We start from the raw sequence: 15,018 nt of genomic DNA on the forward strand, positions 1-15,018 counted from the left end.
AGTGCTTTCTCCCGAGCTGAGCTCTTGGAGCTGTCCTGAACCTCTCCAGTGGAGTCTTACGTTAGTGTAGGTGGAATGACAAACGGGGGTTTGTTTAGCCAGAGGTACAGGGTGTGAGAAGGAGGGAGTGTGAGGGGGGAGACAGAGGTTTGGGGTATCAGAAGAATTGTTTGCATTTTCTTTTCTTTCTTCCGTCGCTCCGCTCCCTCCCTTCCTTCCTTTTTTTTTTTTTTTTTTTTAGACAAAGACTGGGGCTGCTGATGAACTGAAAAAGCAAGCTGTTACCTACAGTCCTAGAACTCAGGCCCCATGGAATGAAATTGTCTTAACGCTCTCTCCTTCGCCTGTTAGATTTGCTTTTCTTTTCTCCATTGCATTTGGAAAGGAAGCAGGGCCTCAGCCTAAGCAAAGCAAGATAGAGACAAGGGAAATGTGATTTTCCTAGTACATACAGGTGGATATTGTCATCTTGCAAGGATGTTAAACATGAGAAATGATCCCGTCTAGAGTCACACGGCGGAGAGCCACCTCGTGAGCCTGTCAGAGCAGGCGCTAGGCTCGGCATGCAGCTTCCGTCTTCTTAGGCAGATGGCCTTTGGAGACTAGATGTGTTTTTACAGTTTCTTGGGAAAGCTTTCATCCTTGTTCTTCAGCCTTCACTGTCAGAGATTTTCTTCAGTCTCAGCCAAATCCCTCACGTAGCAGGAGGGGCCCCTTTTCCCCTGAATTGTCGTCAGCAATTGATTAATTGGGAACATTTTTTCAGGGCTAGTCCGACTTCTCAAATATTTTTCTTGGCCACATGGGGACAGCTGCTTACAAACACTTGGATTCAGGTTTATTTCATTGCATTGTTTTTTTCTCCTGGGAAGTAGCTGTATCATATTCTTGCTAGACAGTTTCACTGTAGGTTAACACAACCGCCCATAACAAAATCCACAGGCGAAGTTTCTCACACTGCTTTTCCTCTCTCCCGACCGCTGCACCGGGATGTACCGCCAGTAGCACTCTGCCCATGGAGAGCTAGTAATGCAACCCCACGTTGCTTAAGCATTTTTATTGCAACACCAGGAGGTAGAGTGTAAACATTCTTGGTGCGGGTGGCCAACTATCATCTTTGATGACTGCTCTGAAACAGTGGTGCTTCTCCTGCCAGCTACTGACGCTCACTATTGTTTCTTCCCTGTTCCTGTGGACTGTGCAGTGATTGTAGTGAGGGAAGGCCGTGGCATGTGCAATCCTTGACGTGATGACTTTTCCTCCTCAGCTGGACTCTGATCAGGATGCCTCCCGGAGCAGGTTGCGAAACGCCCAAGAAAAGATGGTGTACTCCCTGGTCTCTGTGCCCGAAGGCAATGACATCTCCTCCATCTTTGAGCTAGATCCCACCACCCTCCGTGGAGGCGATAGCCTTGTCCCAAGGTATGAGTCCAAAACGGCTTATCTCAAGTGAGTCAGGGTGGTATATGCGGCCTGGCTGGGGTTCTTGGAATCCAAAACATCATTGTCGTTCTTGAAGCTCTTGTACAGGATTTGGTAAAGGATTTGTTCTGGTTGCCCATTGAAATGACATCTGATTTTTCTTTTTTCCATGCTTATCAGTTGTAAGTTCTCAGTAGTCAGTAGTTAGCTAAGACGTGCTATGTTTAGGTGAGCAAACCAAACGTTAAGCTTAAGTAGCTCAATATTTCTAGTTTCCTTTACTCTCTCCCTCCTTTCCAAATCGGAGAGATCTCCTGGTCAATTGAATAAACAATTGAAAAGAAATTCTAGTAAATGGAACGTTTGAAATTCACTCAGTGCATAGTAAGTTTTATTAAAGGTATTGAGAAATCAGACCAGTCTTCTTTGGTTATTTTATTAAATTTGTCTTTTAGTTTTGTTGCATAAAAAAGCATTTGCATTTACTAGACCGTAAATGGAACAAAAGCTCACTCTTAAAATCAACAGGGACTTCCCCTGGCGGTCCAGTGGTTAAGACTTCACCTTCCAGTGCAGGGGGTGCAGGATCCATCCCTGGTTGGGGAGCTAAGATCCTACATGCCTCGGGACCAAAAACCCAAAACATAAAACAGAAGCAGTATTGTAACAAATTCAATAAAGACTTCCAAAATGGTCCACATTAAAAAAAAAAATCTTGAAAAAACAAAAAATCAACAAAAGTATTAATAGTGGCTAACACTTGTTGAGTGCTGACTACATGCCATCTATAATGCTAAATACTCATGTTACATAATTTCACCGTCACCAAAACCCCTGTGAGATAGGTATTATCATTTGACCTTTCCTAGAGGTAAAGAAATGAGGCTCAGAGAATTTAAACAACTTATCACAAGTCAGCGAGCACCGTTGCAGAGCCAGATAGGGCTGTTCTTGCAGTTCTGACTCTTGGACACAACCTTGGGTAGTGGAAGTCTCACTGGCACTGGGAGGTTTTACACAGGGCCCCTCTCTCTGAGGATTCCTTTGTGTTTCATTGTTCCTGTATATCATTGCTGTTTACCTGCTCAGCCAGAGCTGGGCTGTGAAAGTGGTAACTGCAGCTTGGGTGCTGTTACAACCGGAGGAGAACACAGAAGTGTCTGTGTAACACAAAAGACTATGTTCTTAAATATTGTATTATAGGAAACATTAAAGGAATTGTAAAGAAGGTAATGGCTATGGAGAGGTTCGTATCCAAGTGTCTAGCATCCACTGGACACTTAGGTGCTTAATAAAATTAGACGGCAGAGAAGGGAATGATTAACGCTAACAAAAATGCCAAAACATGAAATTTAAAAAAAAAAGAATTAGAGGAGAACCTTCTCTTGTGCCGGATACTCGTCCTATCCCTCTCAGAGTGATAAACAGAAGGCAGCGTTCACAAGAAGAGAACCTTACAAGGAGGCTGTTCATTGCCATTCAGCACAATGATCGCTGCTTCTTACCGTCCGCTGGGTCATTAACCCCTTGAGAATCTGGGAAAAGCTGGAGATTGTTCTTCTATTAAATCCTGAGTATGGGCACAGCTTCGCGTACTCCAAGTTCGTCCTGATGTAGATTGCTTTTTAAAAAAAAATGATATATTGAGCTATAATTCATGTATCGTACAATTCACCTACTGGAAGTGCTCAATTCATTGGTTTTTAGTAGATTAGCAGAGTTGGGCAACCATCAGCACAATCGATTTTAGAACAATTTCATCACCCCAAGAAGGAGCACCGTACCCATTGGCAGTCGCTCTCATTTCCCCAGGCTCCACCCTCAGCCTTAGGCTAATCTGCATTTTGTCTCTATTGATCTGCCTGTTCCGGACATTTCATATAAATGGAATGGCTTTTTGTGACTGGCTTCTTTCACTTAGCATTGTTGGTAAGATTCATCTGTTTTGTAGCATGTATTCTTCATTTCATTTTATTCCTTAATAAGATTCCACTGTATGGTTATGTCCCATTTTATTTATTCACTTATTAGTTGATGGCCATTTGGGTTATTTGCCTTTTTCTGGCTTTTCTGTGAACATTTGTGTACACATTTTTGTGTGGATATATATTTTCATTTCTCATGGGTCTATACCTAGGAGTGGAATTAGTGGGTTATGTGGTATAACTGTATGTCTAACATTTGAGGAACTGCCAGTTTTACATTTATAGTTTTATATTCCCACCAGCTGTATATGAGAGTTCTGATTTCTCTCCAGTGCTTGTTTGTCTTTTTTACATTTGAGCCATCCTAGTAACTGTGCAGTGGTATCTCATTGTAGTTTTGACTTGAATCTCTCTGATGGCTAACGATGATGATCTTATGTGTTTATTGGTCATTTGTATATCAGTTGTGGAGACACATCTTTTCAGATCCTTTGCCCATTATTTTTTGGCCACTTAAAAAAGGGTTATGTGTCTTATTATTGAGTATTAAATGTTCTTTATTACGAACTCCTTATCAGTTATGATTTGCAAGTATTTTCTCCCATTCTGTAGATTTCTGCACTTTCTTGGTGGTGTCTCGTGAACCACAAAAGTTTTTAACTTTGTTGAAGTCCAGTTTATCTATTTTTGCTTTTGGCCGCTTATGCTTTATAAGAAGCGGTTGCCTAATCCAAGGTCACAAAGATTGATGCTAATGTTTTCCTCTGAGAGTTTTAGTAGTTTGTGCTCTTTTCACTTAGATCTTTGATCGATTTTGAGGTCATTTTTAAACATATGGTTTGAAGTAGGGTAGATTGCTTTTGTAAAGCGTCCTTTCTCACTGACTACCTAGACAGGCATAGGGACTATAGAATCCAATTGCGCTTTGGTTTAAGTACTTTTCCCTGTGTTGTGTCCTCTATTCTGGAAGCTCTTTAATGGATTTTGTTTTTAGGCTCCCAGAAGACAAGGGAATGACGTTAGTTTTATTTGCTAAGTTTTTTGTTTGTAAGGGTTAGCAAAGAACAGAACCATGTGATGTAAAATATCTGTCAGAAGATATTTCATGGCATTCCCTTGGTGAAGAGGAATGAGGTGCCAGTTGGCCATATTCCCCAGTGGGTTGGAAATCCCCATGATCCCGTGGGGAGGGGAAGTTTGAATTCCTAGGTCAGCTTGCCAAACAGCTTTGGTTGGCTGTAGAGCCCTGCTTCTGTATCCCCTTGATTCATTACTGTTTCTCTGTTGGAAAACATTCTTTGTGGGCAGTTGTCCATAGACAGACTGATTGTAAACTCATAAGCAAGGGAAGCCTTGTGTTCACCCTGGAGAAAGTGTCTGGCGTGGTTTACCAATGTGTTTATTATTAGTTATGATCTTGGACTTGGTCTTAGCTCTCTAAATTTTTATCTGTTCTTGCCCTTGGCCACCAACCTCAGAGCCAGAAGTGAAAAGGGCCTCTTATTCATTGATTCAGTGGAGTCATAAAAATTTTAGGAGGAGTACACACATTTCCCTCCATCTTAGAGTTGTGCTAAATTTTGCTTCTTTGAAGATCAGAAGGTCTGGCGGTAGATACATGAAAGTACCTGAAATGTTACCAGCAAAGAACTTTTCTGTAATAGTCGTTGGTTGAAAGAATGCTTTCAAGACAAACTGAAAGGGATAGTGACAAGTCCTGGATATAATAAGCAAGATAGTAAAATTGCAATTTATGCAAATTAGATGCAATAAATGAACATTGGGAGAGCATCCAGCTTTGTGGCTCTTTTGCAGTTGTCCTGATATCATGACTCTTGAGCTAAGGGTTGGGAATGAGACTTCAGATGAATAGACAGAATGCCCTTGGTATTTTAAATGAACTTTGACATAGAACTCTGTAGAATGTAGTCAATCCGCCAAGTAAAAGTTAAGCTCCAAGCTTTCAGTTATACTTTGAAAAGAAGAAAATGAATCCAAGTTCCTCAGAAGAAAAAATGCAAATCTCTGTCAAATGTCTTGTTGATGTTGTTTAATTTATGTTCGTGCTATTCAGAGTAAATACCACTTGTAATTTTCAAGACAATTAAAATGAAGGAAGTTAGAGGATCTACCGAAGAGACGAAGAGACGTGCCTGGTTTAATGTGCCCTCCCCCGTGCCCCTTTCCCATGAACTTGGGATGCTGTTGTTTTGAATTCCTCTTAATGCAAATGACTTCCATGCTGTCCTTTCTGCTCTGGTCCCACCAGTGTTTAAAGTTCCAGCTCAAGTCTTCTGTAACAAAAATATTCCATGCCTCCCCGAAGCCTCCTTAATCTCCTCCTCTAAAAGTACTTACCTTGACTGTCTCCCATCTTAAAGCCTTTCTAATGTATGTCTCCTGTTACTTTTGCTTGGCGTGCATTCATTTCATCTCACTAATGCAATGATAGATTCCTTAAGAGCAAGTATTATGTCACTACTTCTTTAAAAGAAAAGCAAATTTGAAAAACATTGTAAAATGATCTATGCTCATCATAAAAAGAAACAACACCAAAAATATTTTAAAATCTCACGGAGAACAAAGAGACAAGTAAAAAATTACATAAAATCTAACCATTCGGAGGTAACTACGACAAACATTTTGGTTTTCTGTAGTTTCAGACACATCTCTGGGCACACAGATAACCTGTGTATAATTTATCATAAATGAATCATAAGCTATTTTTAACATTTTTTCCACTGAACAGTATGTCCTGTACATACTTCCAAGTGAATAAATATCGATTTAATCATTTTGAAGAACTCTGTACTCTTTTGTCTTACATACTATAATTAACTAGCCCATTACTGAGACATTGGGTTGTTTGCAAGATTTTAACTATTATAAATAATGCTTTGTTGAACATCTTTCTGCCTCATTTTGCACCTGTGCTGTCATCTCTTAAGAAATATAAAAATGAGATTGCTAGATGAGAAGGTAGATACATTTTACATGTTATACGAAGTGTCAGACTCTCTTCCAGAGTTTAACCTGTTGACACTCTTACCGTGAGTGTGTAGAACTCATTTCTCTAAGCTCTGTAAGCTCTCTAAGCTCCAAGTGCTGGGTTGTATCAGTTTCCAGGATCTTTGGGATATGATACAATAAAATGATATATTGTTTTAATTTGTATAAGCTGAGGGAGTTGAATATGTACCTGGATGTTTATTGGTCATGTATGTTTCTTTATTAAATTACTGGTTTGCGTACGTGTTCCATCTTCATTTCCAATATTCATGATGTTTGTCTTACGGATTTTTAAGATCTCTCTATATATGTGGATTAATACCCTTTTATACTATATATTAATCTTTTATTTTCCCAGGTTGTCATTTTTCTTTCAGTTTTGTTCATGATGGTTTTTAAACTTTTTTCTACTTTTGCTGTATGGAAATGTAAAATTTAAACTATGTAATAAGATGTATCCATCTTTTGCTTCTGAAATGTGGAAATCTTGTATTTTGTTATGTGCTTCAAAAGGCTTTCCCTCTCACAAGATTATTAAATTTTTACTCACATTTTCTTCCAGGCATTTTATGGTTTTATTTTTTGCTATATTGATCCATATGAAAATTTCAATTACTGCTTTATCTCTCATGATAAGCACTAGTAGGTCCTCAGTAAATACTTTTTGTTACTCTGTCTCATGTTCGGTTTGTTCGGAGATAGTCATTCACAGTGTATAATTTTATACACGCATACCTCAGAAATACTGTGGGTTCAGTTCCAGACTATCGCAATAAAGCGAATATCACAATAAAGCAAGTCACACAAATCTGGGGGTTTCACAGTGCATATGAAAGTCACGTTTACAGTACACTGTTATCCGTTAAGTGTGCAATGGCATTATGTCTTAAAAAACAATGTACATGTTTAATTTAAAAATACTTTATTGCCAAAATGGAACCTGTAGACTTGCATGATGAACCGACTTTTGATTTGTCAAAAAAACAGTGTTAAGGGCAGTAGAGCCAAACATGATAGAATGAGGTGTGGCTGCGTTTAGAAATACAGCACGAGACAATCGCCTTAGAGTGGTTTCTGAATGGTTTGCCACTGTAGATCTGTCAAAGTGTATCTTGGACCAGAACCGTTTGCTCTTAAGTTTATGCTGTCCACTGTGTGTAGCGGAAAACCATTTTGGTATCCTTTTTCGATTCTTATAGGATGTATTCTAGGCCAGTGGCTCTAGAGAGCCTAAATAACCCTGTCCCTAAAATCCTTTTTCTTTTTTTTCTTTTCCTTTAGAAACTCATATGTCCGGCTCAGACACCTGTGTACTAATACCTGGGTTCACAGCACAAATATCCCCATTGACAAGGAAGAAGAAAAACCCGTGATGCTAAAAGTAAGTCCCCTAACTTGGCTGCCTCCCTCGGTCTCATGCTCCCGATAAAAGGGCTCCTTTGAGGGCAGATGGAGGCGTATGGAGGTCTGACGTTGTTGCTTCGGCAGGAGCGTGGTGGTGGACAAACTTGAATGTGATGAAGGAATTCTTTCCGAGGGACCTGGCTGAAGCAAGCCCAGGGCTTTTGAAATAACTAGAACCTTTTATTTTATTCCATAGCTTCTGCCCTAAAGGTTGAGCAATTGTCTGGATTTCATATCTGTCTGAAAGCTGATTTTGGCTGGGGGAATGTTTGCTTGTGCCTTGACATACATCACATACCTAGTTGATTTCCCCCAATCTTTATTATTCCTTTATTTCTCTTTGTATTTCAATGTGTACTTTTATTTCTTGAAAGTCCTTCCAACCTCTTTAATTTCTCTCCCTGAAGCCCACCTCTCCTTTCTCACCTTGTTCAGGATCATAGAGCATGAATACACAGACATAGGATTTTTCTTTTTCAAAAATGGAATTATACTCTCACATAATAGTTTTTGGTGATGGGGAAGATTATTGGAATATTTTCCTCTACTTTAATGAACATTTTCAGGTATATAGAAAAGCTAAAAGATCGGTGCAGTGTCTACCCTTATAACACTCTCAGGAACAAGAATTACCATTTTGTACATTTGATTTTTTCCCTATGTATTTATAAGTGTGTTTTTAAATTACAGAAGTCTCAGATGCTTCCTGTAACAAATGAAGCTATAAAATCATAGTACTGCCCCATTTCCTGCCTTACTTTTCTCCACAGTACCAACCTCTAGAGGTAACAGCTGTTGATGATTTGGGGTACATCTTTCCAGGTGTTTTTCTATGTCCATTTATTTGAACCACAAGAGAGCTCTAGGCTTTTTGGATTGCCCCCTGTCCCACAAATACAGTGTTTGATTAACGTCTTACCCTCTCAGTCTAAGAGGCTGTTCCACAAAGACCATCTTGCTTTTCAGATTGGAACCTCTCCCGTGAAGGAGGACAAAGAAGCATTTGCCATAGTTCCAGTCTCTCCTGCTGAGGTTCGGGACCTGGACTTCGCCAACGATGCCAGCAAGGTGCTGGGCTCCATAGCTGGGAAGCTGGAGAAGGGCACCATCACCCAGAATGAAAGAAGGTGAAGGCTCCTTGCCAGAACCGGACGTGCTCATCTTCACCCCCTGTGGGTTTTTGAAATCCCTTGTGGAGAGAGAGGGTGCTTGGAAGAGCTCTGTGTGAGAGCAGCAGGCCTTAGCATTTGTGGGTGGCTTCAACTTGTGGTTTTCAAGAAATAGTTACTTTTGCTTTCACTGTTCTGAAAGTCTCTAAACTTGTAAATATCTCCTCCTTTCTCTGTTGCCCTGTCTCCAACTTGGTCTCTGGAACTATCTTACTGAGTGTCAGGGGTTGAGGTTACTCTGAGATAAAATGTAATGTCTCATGTTTTGTGAAGGTGATAATGTTTTTGTGGACAACTAGATATCGTCTCTATTTCGCTCTTATTGGTAATTGGCCTCAACTGACAAGTTCAAGGAAACTGGGAGAATGGGTTTGCTTCTGCTTAACTGGTTCCTTTGGCCTGAAGGCTTCCAAGGTGAAGCTTTCAGCCTGTCACACATCGAACACTTCACATATCTAATAGCTTTTTTCCTCCTAAGATCTGTAACCAAGCTGCTGGAAGACTTGGTTTACTTTGTCACTGGTGGAACTAATTCCGGTCAAGATGTTCTTGAAGTGGTCTTCTCTAAGCCCAACAGAGAACGACAGAAGCTGATGAGAGAACAGAATATTCTCAAGCAGGTCAGTGAGTGGTGACATATTGGGTTGGCTTTATAAGAAATCAGTGGTATCACTGCTCTTACAGAGGGATGTGAATGATTTCCACCTCGCAGGCTTGATCCATTGACTTTAAAAAAAAAAAAAGACTTAATTTTTTAGAGCAGTTTTAAGTTCACAGCAAAAGTGAGTGGAAAGTACAGAGATTCCCCAAGTACCTCATACCTCCACACATCCACAGCCTTCCCTGTTATTAGCATCCCCACCAGAGAAGTACGTTCGTTATAGTTGATGAACCTACACTGACACTTCATAATTGTCCAAAGTCTATAGTTTACATTAGGGTTCACTCTTGGTGTTGTACATGCTATGGGTTTGAACAAATGTATAATCACATGTATCCATTATTATCACATCATACAGAGTAGTTTCATTGCCCTAAAAATCCTCTGTGCTCTGCCTATTTGTCCCTCCCTTTCCCCCAACCCTTTGCAAGCAACCACTGATCTTTTCTTTAACATCTTTATTGGAGTATAATTGCTTTACAATGGTGTGTTAGTTTCTGCTGTATAACAAAGTGAATCAGCTATACATATACATATATCCCCATATCTCCTCCCTCTTGCATCTCCCTCCCACCCTTCCTATCCCACCCCTCTAGGTGGACACAAAGCACGGAGCTGATCTCCCTGTGCTATGCGGCTGCTTCCCACTAGCTATCTGTTTTTACATTTGGTAGTGTATATATGTCCATGCCGCTCTCTCACTTTGTCCCAGCTTATCCTCCCCCCTCCCCGTGTCCTCAATTCCTTTCTCGACATCTGCGTCTATATTCCTGTCCTGCCCCTAGGTTCTTCAGAACCATTTTTTTTTTTTTAGATTCCATATATATGTGTTAGCATACGGTAGTTGTTTTTCTCTTTCTGACTTACTTCACTGTGTATGACAGACTCAAGGTCCATCCACCTCACTACAAATAACTCAATTTCCTTTCTTTTTATGGCTGAGTAATATTCCATTGTATATATGTGCCCCATCTTCTTTATCCATTCATCTCTTGATAGACACTTAGGTTGCTTCCATGTCCTGGCTATTGTAAATAGAGCTGCAATGAACACTGTGGTACATGGCTCTTTTTGAATTATGGTTTTCTCAGGGTATATGCCCAGTAGTGGGATTGCTGGGTCATACGGTAGTTCTATTTTTGTTTTTTTAAGGAACCTCCATACTGTTCTCCATAGTGGCTGTATCAGTTTACATTCCCACCAACAGTGCAAGAGGGTTCCCTTTTCTCCACACCCTCTGCAGCATTTATTGTTTGTAGATCTTTTGATGGTGGCCCATTGATCTTTTTATTGTCTTCATAGTTTTGCCTTTTCCAGAATGTCCTATAGTTAGAATCATACTGTATGTACCTTTTTCAGATTTTACTTCTTTCACTTAGTAAAATGCATTCAAGTTTCCTGCATCTTTTCATGGTTTGATCGTTCAGTTGATGGTTAACACACTTGTTGAATATCAGCCGTGTGAGAATTTACCTGTTAGGAACCCCAACAAGAATTCAGTTGACAACTTTATTTTCCTCACAAATAATATCAAGTGCAGTGTATCCTTAAGGTTATTTCATGTACCTGGAAGATTTGGAGTATATGATAAACTCAGAAGGCCTGTAGAGGCGCTTCTGGGGACCAGCATAAGTCACCAAAAGATCTTCCTGTAAATGAAGAATGAGTAGAAAATAAAATGAACTCACGGAAAATACAGAGATGATGTAATTTGGTATAAAGTTAAATAAACTGGGGTAGAAATAAATTAGAGGGAGAAAAGTGACAAGTCCGGGGTAGATGAAGTACATGGAAATGTATGCCATACAGTTCTCTAAAGCTGTTGGAGGCTGGGCCGCTGGAGCCAAAAGAAAAACGTGTTAGTTACAAGTCCCAGAGTTCTCCCTAGGAACTTGGATTTGAGAATCCTTTCTCCTTTTGGACTGTGATAGACGATATTTATTAACACTCCATCCTGTTTCAACAAGGGTTTAAAGTCCCAGAATAGATTATGCCCTGCCGTTTGATGTGATAACTGCCAACTAAGACCTCTGGCTAAATGCCCATGCTCTTTTCCACAACAGTGATTCCTAGAGGGTCTGAAACTGTGGAGGAGCCTTCGTTGAGCACTTGTGTGAGCACTGCACTTATGACCTGACACTTACTATCTACTTTAATCCTTACAACACCCTTGTGAGCTAGGTATTACTCTTTCCATATTACTGCTGAGAAAACTGAAGGTTACCTTGACCATGATCTGTACCTGTAGGAAAGTAATAAAGATGTGTAATTTCAACCTAGAATCTGCAGATTCCAGAGTCTGTGCTCTCAGGCACTGCTTGAAACACTGCATTTTCAAGTATTTGAGGACCACTTAGGTCCAGGAGGACGGAATTCAGGGAGGAGCCAGTCCCAATTGATGGAATGAATGCAGTTTTCAGGTTCATGACTGTTTGCATGGAGAGATTTTCCTGTATAGTTTAGCCACCCTTGAGGTTACCTTACTTCCAAAGGAAAGGTTGGCCCTTAAAACAGTAGGTGATGGTAGTTCTTATTCTTTTCTTTCTGCAAACAGATCTTCAAGTTGTTACAGGCCCCATTCACAGACTGTGGTGACGGTCCGATGCTACGTCTGGAGGAGCTGGGGGACCAGCGGCATGCACCCTTCAGACACATCTGCCGCCTCTGCTACAGGGTCCTGAGACACTCCCAGCAGGACTACAGGAAGAACCAGGTTGGGATTAAGGACCAATGGGAAGTGAGGGGCAGCTTCCTCCCTGAAGTTCATGTACTTCCCTCAATGAGTTTTAGGTGTCACGTGTATGTTTATTTAATGGCCAGGTAGTAGTTCATTGTTAAGTTTGCTCTCAGAAAGGAAACACAGATTTGTTTTGCAAGCCTGGGAAGATATATTACAGACTTGAGAAGGATACCTGAAAATTCCCCTTCTACAGCCACCTTGGAGTGAGAGTTCTTTTTCTTGACGTTGGTATTACATATACAGTACTTCTCATGGCACGTTCCCGTAAGACTTAAGGGCACACTGATTCCATGTGCTTATATTGAAGATGGAGTGCAATCTTCTCTTCCTGTCCCATCCACCTCCTCCATCTCTGCTGGTAACTTCCTCTTTGTTTTGGTTCTGGCTCATGTTTTATGACATTCTAAGTCATCAACTGTGTGATGACAGTAAACACACACAACCAATATATTCTCTCCGTGAATTAGGTGTTTTAACCTCTGTGAGGGTTCCTAACAATTGGAGATTCTGAGGAAACACTGTATCAGTAGTTCTTCACTGGGAGTAATTTTTCCCCCAGGGGACATATGGAAATGTCTGGAGACCCTGTTGAGTGTCGTGAGTTGGGGATGCTACTGGCATCTAGGGGACAGAGGCCACGGATGCCATTAACATCCAGCCGTGCATAGCACAGCCCCCTGCAACAAAGAATTTTGCGGCCCAAGAAGTCAGTAGGTAGTGCTGAGGTTGAGAAACCCTGCGCTCCGTAAACTGCTGTAGGTGCACAGAGTGATGCTTATCGTAACTGGAACTCCAGTCCCTGCCTTGTGTTACAAAAGGTTTTGTTTTTAAACTTTGAATGCCCCTACATCTGGCCTTTACATTTAAACTGTTCTCTGTAGTGAAAGTTTTTTGTGTGTCGTCATAAACATAGAGTTGATCCTAAGCAGTGCTCTAAAATGTTAGATGTAACTTCGTTAGCTAGTATTTCTAAACCTTTCGCTTTGCCTTTGCTACTGTTTAAATATAAAACATCACAGACCCGTGATGCTATGTTTGTTAGTTTTATGGTCGCTATAAATCTACCTCCGGTGCATGAATACCATCCTCATACCATACTAGGGCCAAAGTGATTTTATTCTCTTCCAATGAGGATACGTTAGAGTCTGTAGTGGGTGCCAGAACATTTTGCTCGTACGTGACGGGACTAAACCAGTCCCTCTTGCTGCAACTCTGGATGTCCTTGCTTGGTTGCTCATGGACCCTGTGCCAGCTGGCAGGAGTATATCCCTGGGGGCTGATGCATTCCCGAACATGCATCCTTATTGGAGTGAGGGCTGAAAGGTGGCCCATGTCCGCTGTGTTCATCCTGAGTCACTTTTAGAATTTTGGAATTAATGAAAACAAATTATACCAAGTTTCAAGGGCCGTTTGAACTTTGAGCAAGCAAATAGTCTGTCTTGGGCAGGAAAAATGTCTTTGAATAGCAACAAACAAATATTCATAAGAGGCTTCCTGGAGTTCTTAAATATTTCTATGGAATGTCATGTCTGATCCCCAAAAGAAGCCAGGGGTGTTTTCATATGTTCTACGAATATAATTGACTGGCTTACATATTCCTAACTTGTTTCTGCTACCCACTGACTTTAAAGATGTATTTTCATCCCAGACAAGGAAAACGCCATGGGGTAGCATCGTTCTAAATACCCAGGTAGGCTTGACTGTGTTTATTCAGCAACACAGAGCAGTGAGGCACAGTTAAAGCCTCTTCAATTAGTAATAAAATCAGAGCTGAAAAACAACTTTTGACTTTTCGAAAAATAAGTCACTACATTAAAATTTATACAGTGGACTTAATAAAAATGCCTATCTGTAAATACAGGATATTTTACTTAATTACATCTGTGTGGCAGGTTTAGTAAAAATAAAGGATGTGAGGGAGTTTGCAGCTGTTGCCCTGGATTAGAAAGTTGTGGAAAGATGCTCCCCTGTGATTTCCCTCATGGGCGGTGATGCTCCTCAGGGGCTGCTGCCCCCTCCCTTACTTCCAGCCTCATCCCATTGTCTCCAGTCCTCCCCCCTCACCTCGCTTTCCTTCCTTCGAAGGAGTACATAGCCAAGCAGTTTGGCTTCATGCAGAAGCAGATTGGCTATGATGTGCTGGCTGAAGACACCATCACTGCCCTGCTCCACAATAATCGGAAACTCCTGGAAAAACACATCACCGCGGCAGAGATCGACACCTTCGTCAGTCTGGTGCGAAAGAACAGGGAGCCCAGGTGAGGCGGGGGCGGGGTTGATAGGCGGAAGGTGTCTTTGCATTTCCGATGCAGGCACTGAGCGTGTCATGGTGCCATTTCCTGGATTTCCTTTGTTTGGGGCTGTTAGGGACAGGTTTTTTTTTTTACCATTAGTATTTTTTTTTTTTTTTTTTTTTTTTGCGGTCCGTGAGCCTCTCACTGTTGTGGCCTCTCCCGTTGCGGAGCGCAGGCTCAGCGGCCATGGCTCACGGGCCCAGCCGCTCCACGGCATGTGGGATCTTCTCGGACCGGGGCACGAACCCGTGTCCCCTGCATTGGCAGGCGGACTCTCAACCACTGCACCACCAGGGAAGCCCGGTATATATATTTTTTAACATCTTTATTGGAGTATAATTGCTTTACAATGGTGTGTTAGTTTCTGCTTTGTAACAAAGTGAATCAGTTATAC

At 41.2% G+C, this 15,018-nt stretch overlaps 1 protein-coding gene across 1 annotated transcript in view; it reads left to right on the top strand.

Annotated features, from left to right (window-relative positions):
- ITPR1 (inositol 1,4,5-trisphosphate receptor type 1) overlaps positions 1-15,018 on the top strand; it is a 318,730-nt gene that overhangs the window by 138,033 nt on the left and 165,679 nt on the right. The window contains exons 12-17 of the mRNA XM_073787587.1: positions 1,268-1,422; positions 7,638-7,737; positions 8,727-8,887; positions 9,408-9,549; positions 12,145-12,303; positions 14,416-14,588. Of these exons, the coding sequence (XP_073643688.1) occupies positions 1,268-1,422; positions 7,638-7,737; positions 8,727-8,887; positions 9,408-9,549; positions 12,145-12,303; positions 14,416-14,588 (890 nt within the window). The remainder of the gene's footprint in view (positions 1-1,267; positions 1,423-7,637; positions 7,738-8,726; positions 8,888-9,407; positions 9,550-12,144; positions 12,304-14,415; positions 14,589-15,018) is intronic.

The sequence above is a fragment of the Tursiops truncatus genome, chromosome 10 (assembly GCF_011762595.2).
Source record: "Tursiops truncatus isolate mTurTru1 chromosome 10, mTurTru1.mat.Y, whole genome shotgun sequence".
NCBI lineage: Eukaryota > Metazoa > Chordata > Mammalia > Artiodactyla > Delphinidae > Tursiops > Tursiops truncatus.